We start from the raw sequence: 15,992 nt of genomic DNA on the forward strand, positions 1-15,992 counted from the left end.
CAAAACTCAGGCAACATTGCAAATCCCTGTGAATTGAGTTAAAATATTAAACTTATATTTATCTCTGCCGTAAATGAACTTTGATGAAAATGTCTGTTATATATAACTCATATTAGTATCCATCTTAAACACCAGCTCAGAGGCTCGGAGGAGCGACTGTCGGCATACAGCAGAGCGTTCATGAATATTCATCTAATCAGGATGTGGATGTCTTGTTGATGTTTCTTCTCATGTTTGGATGTCACAGTTTTCCATGTAGTCTAGACACCACAGCCAAAACAAACTCATTTCAATATCCAGTCTCTGCTTTCTTTTATTTTAGGTAGTCTATAGGTATTCAACTGATGAGGGAGGTTTTGCTGCTTTCCAGGAGGATGCCACCAGGATTGGTTTCAGTCTGCTTAACATTCACTGATTTGAAATGTTGTAAAAATAAAACAGCGTGAGGAAATAATTTTAAAAGATCAAATAGAGGGTGTACAGGTTGACCTAATGGTTTTAGTGCATGCCCCATGCACCCAGGCTATCACACTCATTGTAGCGGTCGCTGGCTTGACTCCCAGACACGACCCCTTGCTGCATGTCATCCCACACTCTCTGCTCCCCATGTTTCTTTTCTCTCTCCAGCTGTCATTTAAGTGAAAGGCAAACATGCCCAAAAACTAATGTGAAAAATAAAAAAGAAGATGATAAACTCGTCAGTCTGATATCATTTTACTTTCTACATTGTAAAACAAATACCTGGACTTTCTTCTCATCTCATTTTTAAAAACAGGCTCGTTAAACTCAGTCTCAACTCACTTGATGTATTTTTGATTATTTCAGTTTTTTCCATTATTGACACCCTCTGAGCCTTAAGACTGATTTCAACCCATACCAACAATAACACACACAACAGATGGTTTCTTTACTTATCCATCAGTGTGTAGCATGCTAGACAGACATAATCTGATGAAATATCCAAACAGAGAGAGAGATCCACAGCTGAGTACAGCCTGAACCTGAAGTCTGTGAACTTCAAGTGACATGGAAGAAAGTGAAGTCAGAGCAGATTCAGGAAGACGTTCTGCATCCAAGCTGAGCTGAGCTGCTCATCGCAGCAGAGATAACACGTATATAATGTATGAATTCAGGATATCTTACATTTGAAGTTATAATCATTTAAGTGCTGCGATCTACTTAATGTAACGCGAAGTTCTGTGACAGAGACAGTATGTCCTCCAGGGGGACAGTTTGTACAGTGAGCCTGTGTTTTCTGACAAATCTATTTTTCACATTAATAACAACTGTGTGAACTTTTGCTTTTAGACATTCTTACCTACAGATTGCTCACTACTCGACCTGAGGTGACATTTTAAGCACACTTATCTACACAGGAGCAGGTAATGAAAGAGGATGGATGTTTGAATACTGAAAGGTTCTGGCCTGATGTACTTGGTCCTGTCTTTAACAAAAAGACTTTATCAAAGTAATCCTTAGATGTAATCACCGTAAAGCCCATTTCTTCCCTTTTGTCCCATTATGGGCGTGGCGTTCATTCAGTGCACTCTCACATACATTCAGCTCTCCATTGGTTGGATTCAGACAAAGGGTTCTCACACTGTATTAATAGCTCCCATTAAATTTAATGAAGCTACGCTTCAACCACTCAGGGATCTTGGTCAGGCTTTGTCAGGCAAACAATGAATAACAGCATAAAGAGCTTTTCCCGTCATTCGAGGTGTCCTTCTTCTGTGCCATTAAAGCCAGAGAGTTCTGGACTTGTGTGGTACCATGAGTGTAGCATTTAGGATGTTAGTAGTACATCATGTGGTTGCAGTATCAATGAATTCAATGTGTCATATTCTCAAAATGACCTATGTGGTCATTGCCTCACAATGTTTGTTCAATAAAGCTCTAAATTCAAAACACCAAACAACAACCAAAGAAGTGCCCTTACCTGAGTTGGGGTCTATGGAGAAATACGGTTGTCCTTCCAGTATGCTGTAGACGAGTTTGGCGCTGTTCCCGTACACTGGATCATCAGCATCTGTAGCTGTTACCCGGGTAACGGGGGTACCTGTGGGGCAGACAGACAGAGTTATGAACTCTTACTCTGTAGGCAATCATCTCAACAACGCTGTGAACTGAGATTCAGAAGTGCTGAGCCAATCAGGATGAGACGATTCAACCCTCTGTGGGGTTGATTTGTTCAGAAATCCTGTCTCATCTGTATCAGACATGCATGAGACTTGCAGTGCATGCTAATGGTGTTTCTGTGAGATGTCAGAGAGTCCATGGAATCTGAGAGTTTCTAAAACGTGTTTTCTAATCTAGTGAGAAGGAACAGTAATAAGTGGGAGAGGTGAGAGCAGTTTAACTAGGAGGTTCACTGCACAGAAAAACATGGCTTTTTTATTGAAACATGTTTAAATTAAAGCTCCCCTTAATCAAGGAAAATACATAAATACATGTTAAAGGAAGAAAACAAAGCAAAACATAGAGAATGACCCCTTCCTGGTATTTTCAAAATAAAATGTCATGTAGAGAGGGTATAGCTGATTTGTTCATAACAATACTAAGACACATCAAGAAATCGAAATGATGTACTCTATTGAAGTACATACTTATGCATAGACTTATAGACTTCATCAACTTGCTTCACTCCTTTCATCAAAACATAACATATCTTTGTTGACCTCGAGTCCTGCAAATTATACAACCGTCCTTAACCATTATGAAGTAATAATGGACTGTATTGAGCGCTTTCTCAAGTCTTCTGACCACTCAAAGTCCTTTTACATCACATTCATCCATTGACAACACATTAAAGCATGCTATGTAAAGCGCCCACGAGTATTAACTAATCTCATTCACACACCACTGACACAACCAACAGGGGCAGTTTGGAGGTGAGAGTTTTGCCCAAGGACACTTCAACATGTGGCCAGCAAGACCAGGAACCCCCAACCTTCTTATTAAGAGAGGACTGAATGCTTGAATTATTATTATGATGTATTTTAATTAAAGATAACACTGCAAAACTTCTAATAAAAGGCAGGGTCTCTTTTAGTAGCAAGATGTGACTGCCATTTTGACAAAAAAAAAAAAAGCCAGCTCTCAATTAGAAGCCAGAATATATTAATGAATATATTAATTGTTTATCTGGTTTTCTTTGCAATGAAGCACCTGATTTTTCTTTTACTTGCACTGAAACCCAGTGCATCACAATTACTGTTTGCCATAGCAGCACAGAGAAAACAAGGGGACCTCAATGCCGTCAGACTGTCAAATTGCAGCAAAAAAGCAGCAGGAAACTGTCCGTCATTGATTTCAAAGAGAATGAGAGAAAACATGAAGTTGAACTTCAAATTTAGTTTGAGAAAGACAGTTAAAACTGAATGTGGAGTGGTAAGAGGAGGAGGGTTAACAATCAGCTGGAACGTATGACGCATGTGTTGCAGTCTCCCACGCGATGATCAGCAGGGCTGAGGAAAAGTATGCCCCAGAGAGTGACAGGAGGGACAGGGAGGATCTTTACTGCTTGTACCGGCCTTCGAGATGGAAACAGAGACTGAAATGATGACGGAAACCCCATCTTTGCTGGACAATATTTCTGTTCAAAGATTAGTAAAAGCTCACCCTGTTGTCACAGGCAGGGTGAGCTTACGGACTGAAACAAATGCGAGACAGAGCTTCTTATTGAAGTTTGTGTGCTCAGACTATATATTTAATTTACCACCAACCCCCCTCCCCAGCCTTCTTCCAGATGTGAGTCCACAGTCCAGCCATCCAAGTGTCAATTACTTGCAATAAATGTGACATGCCTTCAGATCAAATTTTGTTTAATGGGCGTTTGGCCTAACTGGTCATGTCAGTGTTGATTAGCACTCAGCCTCTCATAATGCTTGCGTCCACTGGATATGTAAGCTAGTGTTCAAATCCACATGGCAGTGATAGATGGGATAAGTGTATAGCTACAAACCGCTGCATGCAACTAATAGTCTCTAAGAACTGCAGCCCTTTGATGTACACAACAAAAAGGGGTGTTGTGTCACCTGAAAGCACTCTGATGAAGGTCATAAGATGATCTAATAGACATCTTGAACCTTTTCACTCAGCACAAACATCATCTCTAACAAAAAGAGAAACTCTTTATTCCTCTGTGAAGTTTGTCCAATTAAAAGTTTTGCTTCTTTAATGTTACTTTAGCTTGAATACATGTTTGTATACTTAAATTGCTAATCTGGTATCTTCATCCCTTTAACACTAGAGCAATTAGCCATTACCTTCACACTAGCAATACTCAATGCAGCACAAATGAGCTTCTTTATTAAACTAACTCTGAGTTTCACGTAAAAAGACGCAAGGACTCTCATCAATATACCGATGCAAAGCTTAACGCTCATGGCGAGTCAGAAAATAGATTAGAGACAATTCAATCTACCATTCAGATCTTTAGTATATGGTTTCAGAGGAAAAATGCAGTGAAAACGGAATATAAACAGACTATTAACACAATTAATCCCCATCCATTTTAATTCATAGTTACCTAGCTGCTCATCAGTCTCGGTGTGAGAGAGATGAGAGAGAAAGACAACGAGAGGAGAGGCTGACATGCTGACAGTGGGCTCCGTGCTGACAGGAGGCTACAGATGGTATGGTAATTGTGTCTGTGAAAGATGTTTAGAGGTGTTCTGACAACAAAGAGAGACGTCCCTGGATGCAGCAGCACAGGTCCTGCCACAGACACCTGAGTCTGTCCAATACAGAGGAGCAGGGCATGTAGAAATGTAGCGAAGCTGAGGATGAGTTATAGCTCTGACATTTTGATTCAATCATAGATTAAATCCCCAAATCAGACATCTGTTTTCTTTTTGGCATATTTGATCTTTTTGACCTGCTGACCAGAGACGAGCGATGAGGTAAGCAACAGAATGGGCATCAGTAATCACTCTTTCCTCCCCAGTGAACCCTGTGATGAGGCCATAGCTACTCTTCCCTTTAACATCTATTCTAAAGGCTTTTTGTCTCTTTTATTGATGAGGTTCAGTATAGACTTGGACACACCTTCCTTTTGCTGTAATTTCTTTAACACTTGAAAATCAAATTTTGCAAAATTGATCAGTTCTCAAATAACCTCAGCTGCTACAAATAATTGATCAAATCAATCAAATCCAACTGAGCTTACTTCCTAACAAGGAGCTATTCTGAGAAGCACAAAAGATCTTTGCTTTTTCATGGAAATGTTCAGAAATTTAGTGTTAAGAGATGTTCTAGTCTGCATCTACCCTGAATGGACAGAAGAAGATCCTCTGTTACTGATTGTTTTTGCCTCTTTGTCACATTATCTCTCATTCTGATATATATACTTAGCATCAATTACATAATTCTGTCTATCCTAGTAGTACTTGCTTTACTATTTTGGACTCATGTTTAATCATCAGGTTTCTGTATTTGATTGTCCTTTAGCCTTTGGTAGTGTAGTGTCCCATTTACTTTGATTGCAATGTAAATGGCTTAGGACTGTCACAATATCAAATTTTCACCCCACAATTATCATGGCCAAAAACATTCACAATGACTTTATCATAGCAATAGTTATGGAAAACTTAGAAAAGACAATCCCTCAAATGAAGAAAAAGTAATACATGGGTTACTTTATAAACTTAGCTCATAAACGCAGCTGACTTGCTAACATGTCATCATTCATTTTTAAACCTTGTTCAAACTTCTGTGTACTGTTCTCACAAGCCCTGTTACAAAAACTTCTTCAGAGAAGAGACTCTTCTCTTCTACCTTTCTCACGAAATAGATAAGTGAAGTATGCTGCAGTGTAAAAAGTTCAAAATCAACAAGAGACAAATATCAGTTCTCTAGATTCGATCACTGCAGTATAACCACTGAAAGACAGAGCTTGCCTTTCTTTAAAAAAAGGGCTAAGATGTTTTCAGATTCATGCTTCTGAGCTTTTCCTTATCCATATGACGTCAACTCCACGTGTCGGCCATTGATTAATTGTCCCCGCCTTGTCTGTGGTCTTGTAACAGCAAAACAAAGCAAAGCCACCTTTGCACTCTAACTGGAGAAGCAGTTTCACTGTTGCAACCCAATTATTTCACAGTGAGAGAGCCTCAAGTGCTCCTCTGGGACCGAGGTGTTGGAGTAATTCATCGTCTTATGATGACCCACGCTGTAGTGTTGCCAAAGCTTACCTTGTAAATTCCATAGCGCTTGTTACACCCTGTGCCTTTTGCAGTGCTTAGATCACCGCAGATCAATGAGCTCACTTTCTTTCTGTGTTTCTGCTCACTGCGATAGCACCAGCAAAAAACAGCATGTTGTAAGTTAATGTCAGCTGCTGATAGAGCTGGAGTTTCTTCCCCTAGAATCCACTGCACTGTCACTCTAGTCGTGTTCTCTTAATGTACATGAAATAAATGGTAAACAGGGTATTCCAGTTATCACAGTCAGTATCTGTTAAGACTGTATATATCTGCATTGACTGTGAATATGTCAGTGAAAAGCTCATATTTCTTTAAATCTTCACACCATGACACCTCAATATGATGTTATCCATGGACACTATTTGCAGCTCTGCCTGAAAGCCCAATATTACAAGGAAATTTCCCACAAACATGTGAGATAAGTAAGTGAATTGTCAAGTAAATTGGTTGACAGAATGCAAGGAAAGATAATTATATGAATTATATCTGAAAGATGTGGGCAATAATCCAAATTGGTGCGCTCGTGCAGTAACTCTGAAAAGCAAATTATATCCTGTGTGCCATAGGTGTTTGCCAATTGTCAAATGAATAAAATGAGAGACAGCTAAGGAAATTGCACCTCCTTCTTCAAGAGATACAGAGCCTTATCTGCCTTAAAGTTAAATTACTACTACTACTACAGAGAGAGGAGGCAGCCATCTACACATCCCTAATTATGAAAAGTACTTCCGTACTCCTAAAAGGTGTCTGACTATTGCAAACAGGCTTTATAAATTCAGTTACAATATGGATTGAAGTGGGGGAAGTGAAGGGTAAGGAAAAATCTTCATAAAAACAGTGGAACTGCTGAAGCATGAAATAGCTCCTTCTTTCTTTCCCTCCCACCGGGGTAAAATGCTCCTCACCACCCCTGATAAAAAAATGAGGGATTAGGAAAGCCAGTGTTTTGGTCCTGTTTCAAATCAGTGCAGATTAGCTCGTCCTTCCCCTTGATAATGCACCGAAATTTCAGGGACACTGCAGAAATGGATGCAGCAGTAGGCCAGGAGATGGGCGCAGAAGCTCGATTGTAGGAGGAATATTGTCTCAGGCTTTTATTTGAAGCTTGTCGCATTGTGGCGATTACAATAATAGCAACACAACACCTATAAACTTCCAGGGATGAAAAGCTGAATGGTTGCTAAAAACAAATTCTGTGCAGGGAGGTAGGAATAAAAAAAATGCTGCAGTGGAAATTGGAAAATGTTTACCCACAATCCCACCAATGTCCTGCGCAATCTACTTCTTTTTTTTACCTGAGTGTTACTAACACACCATTCTTGGTCAAACCTATTAGAGATGTGCAATCATGCTATTTCCTGTCTAAATGGATTAGTCTCACTTTTCTCCAGCTGTCTAGCAGATGCCAAACACTAAACGATTGCGTATAACCTTTTCCTGGGAAGCAAATCTCCCTCTGTTGGTTTGGGCAGTAGCCCACAGAGTGACACGCATTAAGCATGCATGAAAATACAGCCTGCGTTCATGGTTGTTTTCCCACGCTAAGTGTAATCTCATTAATCACGTCCTGAAGTTCACAGGATTTAATACCACACTAATAATTTAAACACACAGTTCTAAAGGATGTCATTACTGCACAGGAGGCATTTATGTCACATTTTGCAGCTCTTATTTTTTCTCTGTTGAGAGCCTGTGGTTTCTGAAGGGGTCTCACAATAAAGACATGGGGGTCCAGCCTCCCTGTTTCATCAACCGACAGAAATAATAGGGCACCCACTTCCTATTTACTCTGTACTCTGGCTCAGTGATAGCAAATCAATAGGAATCTTCCTTGAACCAGAGAGGGGGATAAATTGGTGGATTCAGCCTGATGTGACACACCACAGCGGTGGAAGGACATTGCAGCTTATTTCTGCAACGCATTATCCCACAAGGCAGTTTCATTTCTATAGTCTGCTTATTTCCTTGGATGTATTGTGAGCATAATCAAACAGTGGAAGGTCATAATGATGTAGCTTTGAGCCATCACAATATGCTCATTTGCAGACACTTACAGTGCACGGCAGGGTGGAAGGAAGGGAAATGAATCTGAAAATTAGACTGAAAAAATTGTCTTTGGTTGTAGACACATCATGTAGGACTAGTCAGGAGCTTTTCCAACGATGAACACCCAAAGTATGACATTGAGGAAGAACTTAAAGATGAAAAATTAAACAAAATGTGAATGTAACGTACATGCATCCAACTACAAGAAATGCTGCTTGATAAAAATAAAAATAAGGAACCTGTTCCTTTTTTCAAACTATCTTCACATTTTGAAACGTGCGGTGGGCGCCCTGAGATAAAGCATAAAACTACTGTAAAACGATACAACACCCTCTGTGAGATCTCCCACAAAGTGCAAAACCCTGCGTTGAGTCTTCGTTACAATGTTTATATGCACAGAGGTTGTATTTTCCAGCTGATCTAACACAAATATGAGCTGCTTTTTTCCTCACGTATTTCCCAGAACTCACCCTCAGCATGCTTAGTTCAACTAAGCAAAGCGCACCGCGGGGAAGCACTTTCAGCTCGAGTACCATCATACCTATAATCATTAAAAAAAAAGAGAGTCATTACAGTTCATTCACCATGGTTGGAAAGACTTCTTCTCCGTATCCTTCCATCGAAACAAGCATGGCAGCTGTGTAACATCTCAGCTCTGCTCGGCTCCGACCAGCACAGAGGCATGAAGGGTAGAAGACAGGGGGCATTCATATGTATGCAGGCACTGAGCCATAGAGAAGGGATATCACTGAGGCATGGGGAGAGCTGTGGGCTGCATGAGGCACAGGGCTAACAGTGCCCTGCTGTGAGCCCTACCCGGGTAAAACAATACTGTTTATGTCTGACTGGCTTAACACTGCAGGGGTTGAAAGAGAGAGGCAGAAACAGGGAAAATATGAAGAGGGGCAGAGGGGCAGTGGTGCGCATAGCAACACAGAAGTTTCACAGGTTTACTGAAACAGTAGGGTGGCCTATGCATAAAGCAAATATTGGATGCCTGAATGATTCTTAAAGTAAAAAGAGTTAGTTTTGAGGTAGGACAGGACACTCTAAGCCATTTTGGAGGCCCGCTGCTCTTTATTGACACTAACTGCTGATGCTAACGGATACAATGCAATACAATGCTACTGTCTTTGACTTAACCCTCCTATTATCCTTGGGGTCAATTGGACCCCATTTAATGTTTAATGTCTCTAAATGAATGATCATTTTTGGCTTCATATTTCATGAATTTTCCTAGTTTAATGGGGACAACTGGGAAAACATAACATTAAACTATTGATACGTTCCAATTTCATGTGAAAAAAAACATTACGCATCCGTGTTCCTTGGGGTCAATTTGACCCCAGGCTGTTTTAGCTGTATACAACATAAGAAATTTCAACATTTTACACACATTTGTTTTAGTTGTTTTGGATGATATTGAGTTGACTATAACATACATTTTTATAACCTATTAGAAACATAAAGTACCTGAAACATAAACCCAGGGAACAATCGGTTTCTGGAGGTTTAAATGTCTGGGGTCAAATTGACCCCAAGGATAAAGATGTAAGTAAATTTGAGGGTAACAGGAGGGTTAACATTTCATATTTTACTCATTTCTGGACAGAATTTGATTTGAAAATCACATTAGCTTCAGCAAAAAAAACTACAGATCCCCATTGATGAAGCATACAAAAATGTGATGCATGGCCACAACATATTTATTGGTGGCCACGCCATCCTGCAATGCCAGGTTTCTACTGTTTCACATAACAGACGAACAAGTAACATTCTGTGTCCCCGTATTTAGTTATAGGCCGTGTGAAATGCAGAGGTTGGAAGATCAAGACAACAGAGTGGTTGTGCTGTCAAATCTATGGAACCATGGCCAAGCTTTAAACACAGTTTGATAATAAACAAGCTGTTCAGCATGCAACATGTGATTTCACTCTACTGCTGTATTTATGGGTTTGGTTATCACATCTTTTCCCATTGCATTCTCTGATACATCTTTTAGATTTCTGTGAAAATCTGCTAAACTGGGATGATTTTTAGCCCAATGCACAGTGTATGCAAATGACTCTTTAGCGAGTACACTGTTGAGGGCATTATAATGTGTCATACACTCAGGTTACTTCTACATTTATTGGAAAAATCTTCACAGTTGATAAGTGTTTTTCCCTCCTGCTCTGAAGGTTAATACAACTAGTATCTACCTAAACAGAGTTCTCCAATGTGATACAATAAAAGTGAGATGTGAGAAAGGCGTGTGTTGTTTCACAGTAACAAACCTCAGATTCATTCATTGGTTAATTAGACAGAGTCGTGTCATGAATGATGTTAACTGCGTGCTTACAGAAGCTGTCATTTGGAAGTAGACAGTCGTCACTCTGTCTGATGGTCAGTAAATATTTTGTGGTCTCATAACTGTCACTCAAACGACGGCAGATTGCAAACTAATGTAATGAACCCTCGCATGGTGCAAATGTAATAATGCCTCCCGTGGCAATGACTGTTTAAATGAGTCCAGCCTTCACTTAGCCACCGCTCACCCTCCACCACTCACACTTTTCTAGGTCAGAAAGATGGTGTGCCAAAGCTTTCCCTTTTTATTTTTTTCCAAAATGGCTGGTCTGCGGGGCTGGACAGTCCCCTGATAGCGCCATAGTGGTGACAGGAAAGTGATTATGTATTGATCTTGATCACATAGACACTGGTGTGGCTCTCTCCCTCTCCTCTCCGTGGGCAGAGATGATAATAGCTCATGATCAGACAGGGAGACTGATGAGCCATCTCTCCAGGCACTGCCGTAGCACTCTTTTTGGACAGTTGCACCTTTATTTTTATTGAAATGCATGTGCACGGATGGGGGAGCGACGCAAGAATTAAGAGGCGATTAGCTCTGTAAGGCAGAGTATTGTGAAATACAAAGTGTAGCTGTGCTGCAGTGTAGCAGGCCAAAGCTCTTGATAACACAGAAACAGTTGTAACGAGGTGGAGAAAACAAGCGTGTCGAGGCTTGCTTTCATCCATCCATCCATCCCCGGCTGTATATTCTCTCAGAGGAGAAGATGACATACTTGGAGCGTCGCCAGTCGATTTTTCTACTGTAGTCGAAGCCAGTCTCAGATTCCTGGGCTGCAGATGGGCATTTATGGCAGCGCTGCAGATGGGCATTAGGGAAACCCTCAAACAAATAAGGATGCTTATAAACAACTGGCATGTGTGAACTTTTTGTCTTTGGCCAAAGCTTCCTCAGAGCTCCCATCCCCTCCATTTGTCTCTATTTCCACTAACACTCCAGTGATGTAAAGTCCCAGGTTCTGATGTGTTGTTTTATATTTGTATCAGGAGGATGTAAGTATTTCACATTACAGGGAGGCACAGTAAATAATTGCAAGCAGGAGAAAACCTGCTTTCCCTCAGCACATCAGTCTCCATAACAGGACTAATGCATACTCATGCTAAACTGCTTGTTTCAGCAGGGCCTGCAGAACGCAGCTGAGGAACACGGCAAATGAATGAGGAAACACCCTGCGGAGGCTGAAGGGTCCAGGATATATGTTTATTTCAGGAGGTAACACACTTTTCAAAATAAGACTAGGCCAAACACAACATGGGCCAGAGGAGGGCTAACAACAGGAAGAAAATATCCTGCAGATAAGATATGGTTGTCAGCATCCAAGAAATTGTTCCCAGGAGCCAATGATGGATAAGGGACGCTGCGCTTGTGAGGAGGAAGGGGACCGTCACACTTAAGCACTTACATTGTCATTGTTGTAGTACAATTACCAGACTTTTATAAGACAGAGAGGGGGCCGTTAGCGTGTGTGTTTATATGTGTGTGTGTGTGTGTGTATGACATTCTTGTCTCAAGGAGTCAGCTACAGAGTCTGCCGCCTTGACAAGCCGTTTACAGGAATGGCAGGAACAAAATAATTAAGAGGGTCCTTTGTTCCCCACTGATGGCCGTGACATATGCTGCCATTTTAAAGGCTTGTGTCATTGATTCACTTTAATTAGTTCATAGAAATTGTGTGCAACATCCAGATAGAGTTCAGGCCTGGAAGTCGAGGACGGAAAATTGGGCACTTCACATGTTTAATTGCTCCCAAGGCATTTACAATGGCAAGGTAATAACAAAGAATAAGGCAAAGTCTATTGTCTAATGAACAACTTTATCATGGCTAAATGAACAAAATGTTGCTTAATTTGAGAACTCTGCCACAGGGGCAAGGGTGTTTAATGTGAATTATGCCTCCTCAATTAAAAAAAGGGGAAGAAATAGAAAAAAAAAACAAGTCTCAGCATAATGCAAAACTGTGCTGGGAAATGAACTTGCGGTTAATATTTTCGCTGCTCTCCATCAGAGACGGCTCCTGAGAGTGGTTTACCAGAGATCAAAGTTATTCCTTAACACCAGAAATGACTCACTTATGTATGCGCTCTAGCCAAAATGTCTTTAACGAGGCGTGGAGACCGGTGCTGTTCCAGCTAAGCTGCTCAGTGGCCACCAGTACACAACTCCCAGTGTGTGTGCTGGTTTATTTCTGAGTCAAAGCTGAGCTACTCTACAGCTTCAAATAACTCAACCAAGCTTAGATAATTGATATAGAAAATAAGTATAAAAAAATTGGAATGGAGTGGACCAAAATCTAAGTAAACAGCACCAGTCATCCCTACTTCAACTTTCTATTTGTTCAGGCTACTCACAGCATGAAGCCACAACAGTTAGAGGGAAGAAAATAAAACAAAAGCTATCTGGACAAACTTCACTTGTAACTCCGTGAAGGAAAACAAGCCACCCTGTGTTGACAGATTTGAACACACACAATGATCAGAAAAAGGACTAACAGACGTTTACACTGTCATATTAATTGGAGTGTCAGCTTGAGATTATTTTCAAGATCCATGAAAAACAATTATGTTCTCCAAATGGCCTGATGCGAGTTTTTAGACACTGTAGTTTCAATCCTTTAAATTGTGACTGGATAGTTCCCTCATTCTTTCCTTTCCAAGCAAGCATGATGAAACATTGGTGGGGTTTGTTTTCAGTCGACTGGTATTAAAAATGTATTCTTTTCTCTGTAAGATCCCATATTTCTTAGAAGAAAAGGAAAAAATAAACTCTAACTTTTGTGACTTGCTTCCTTGAATACTTAATGTTATTGTCTGCTGTGGCTCAGGGGTAGAGTGGGTCATCTCTCAATCTGAGGTCACGGTTCTTCTTCACAAGCTTAAGCATCCTAGGTCCCAAATAGCTCCCAGTGACAAAGTCAGTGGTATGTGAATGTGTAGGAAAGGGATTAGCTAATGCTGATGGTCCTTTACTAGGGGTGCAATGATATCACAATCCCATGACACGATAATACCTGGATAATAAATCCACAGTACAATATTTAGTGTGATATTGGCCTGACAGGATTTCTTTGCCTTGCATCTTCTCAAATCTTTTTGGTGTGACCATTTGTCAAGTGGCTCCTCATATTACTCTGTCGTTTTCCCTAACGCGTAGGTCACGGCACTCTGGCAGCGTCTGCATATTGCTCTTTCTTTGTCGTCACCTTTTCTGCTGTCTCATTTCTTCACGGAGAAACCAAAATGCTTCCACATGTCAGATTTAAAAGCCGCTGCAGCATCCATAATTCCAAAATCGTGTCTCTGTTCTCCCTCGCCACTAACGCTGGTGTCCATCATTTTGCTGTAGTAGGTGGTGAGCAGAGCACAAAGGATGATGGGCATGCATGGGATGATGGTCTCTGATATGCCCACTTCCCTCTGCTCTGCTCCACTGCGGCTATAACTAAACTACACTTTTTGCCACAAAGGTATTGAGACACTTTTGTCCTTGCAATAACCTGAAATTGATGATACCATTGCATCCCCAAGCCCCTACTGTAGCATCCTCTGCCATTAGTGTATGAATGTGCTGTAAGTGGCTTTAAGTGGTCAGCACAAGTCCATTCATCATTTATCGTTTAGGATTGCTGACAAAATGAAAAAGGATAAAGCAGTATGAGAGCTGAGTGAAATGGCCTGAAAATACTAAATAAGTGTGATTAAATTTAAACTGCATTAAGATTTGACTTTAAAGTATTCATACATACGAATGTACTTGGATATTCCCCCAGAAAAAAACATTATTTCAATGATCCCTTTGTATGTACAGGGAGTTTATAGGTATCACTCTGGGGTGTTTTTTAACTGTAACAGAAAAAGTAAATTTTCTTTAGGCACCGGTGGGAACATTCAGATTCTTTTCTGGCGTGCTATTTCCATATTCTGGTGGAGCAGCAGCAGCAACACTGAGGATGACGTTGCATTAAAAACAAAAGACAGAGTTGGAGAGAAGCATTGCCTCTCCTCCTTCAGTCACAACTCCCCCAGGCTGCTACACAACAAGAAGATATTCTCAGTCAATTACATACTTTCTATTCTTGCAGACTGCAGAGGCAAATTTAAAGAAAAAACAACTTAAAGCTGCTTATTGACAGCTATAGACAACATTGTGGGGCCTGTATCCCCAGTATTGTGCAACAGAGCTCCCCCAGATCCTACACAGCTGCAGTGACATGCTGAACTCCTCTGAATCCAGCCCTTTGTTTTAGCGCTGCACCTTTTTAAGGGAAACACTGACAGCAGTCCTGGTGAGTGAAGGGTTAAAGCGTTTTCCCCAAAGGAATGTCAAAATGTGCTACGTGAGTGGTGACTCAATGTCCTCGTCAGCCGGTGAGAGCGGCGCTACGCTGCCGTCTGACAAGCAATCCATCATTGAGAACACACAGACAGAAAGCTGCACACAGCCACATAAATGTCCAGGAGACAGACATGCTAAAATACACACGCCTACGGCACGCACCTACCGTTGCATGCCGGCTCACACATGCACGCAGAGACACACACACACTCACTGCACTTGTTAACACGCTGACAGTCATATGACAACAGGAGGCAGCTAGGAGACAAACACACAACACCTCACCTACCCCTAAAGTCTTAAAAAATGTGTCTAATAAAAGAAAAAAAGTGTAAAAAATGACAGAGGGGGAGAGCGGCTGAAATGGAGGAATGTGGATTTACACCCTGAGTAATCCCATGGTTTGTTTACACTCCCAGAAGTGAAGTGAAATTTTAAAGGGCTATCTCTGTAGCGTGCTGGAGAGCAGATTCACCCAATTACACAGCAGCCCCTAGTGTGACATAGTAAACCTGCTGTACGATTGACTCTGTGTGTGTGCGTGTTTGTGTGTGTGTGTGTGTGTGTGTGTGTGTGTGGACAGCAGACTGTGACTGTGGTAAAACCACAAACTGACTAAATCCATACTGCAGTGTTAAGAGCAACACAGCTGCCAATGCTCCAATACACAAGCAGTCGGAGATGGAGACGACTGTGTGATGCCACAAATCAGCCGCCTGCACGACAGCGAGAAAGGAGGGTGAGACGCTCAGTAACCAGGCCTGAGTTTGTTATAAGACCGCCATAAAATTCAATAAAAACAGAACATTTCAGGGAATACATGAAAAACTCAAAAAAGGTTAAGGAAAAAAAAAAAGACAGTTAGGGCCATAAATTTTGATGACAAAGAAAGCCATAAAAGCACAGCAGACGAGTCTTCTTCTTTTGGTTATTTTACTATTATATATATATATATATATATTTTTTTTTTACCTCTGTTCATTGTATCAGACAGCTGAGGCGTGGCAGTGCCGGTACAAGCCGGGCGAGGGCTTTAGTTAATGGGGAGCGACATGAAG

At 41.0% G+C, this 15,992-nt stretch overlaps 1 protein-coding gene across 2 annotated transcripts in view; it reads right to left on the bottom strand.

Annotated features, from left to right (window-relative positions):
• The window catches only part of cdh8 (cadherin 8), a 134,471-nt gene that overhangs the window by 44,034 nt on the left and 74,445 nt on the right, over nucleotides 1-15,992 (bottom strand). For both annotated transcript variants that reach the window (XM_034680734.1, XM_034680733.1), the window contains exon 4: nucleotides 1,940-2,059. In XM_034680734.1, coding sequence (XP_034536625.1) covers nucleotides 1,940-2,059 — 120 coding nt within the window. The remainder of the gene's footprint in view (nucleotides 1-1,939; nucleotides 2,060-15,992) is intronic.

The sequence above is a fragment of the Notolabrus celidotus genome, chromosome 3 (assembly GCF_009762535.1).
Source record: "Notolabrus celidotus isolate fNotCel1 chromosome 3, fNotCel1.pri, whole genome shotgun sequence".
NCBI classification, from domain to species: Eukaryota; Metazoa; Chordata; class Actinopteri; order Labriformes; family Labridae; genus Notolabrus; species Notolabrus celidotus.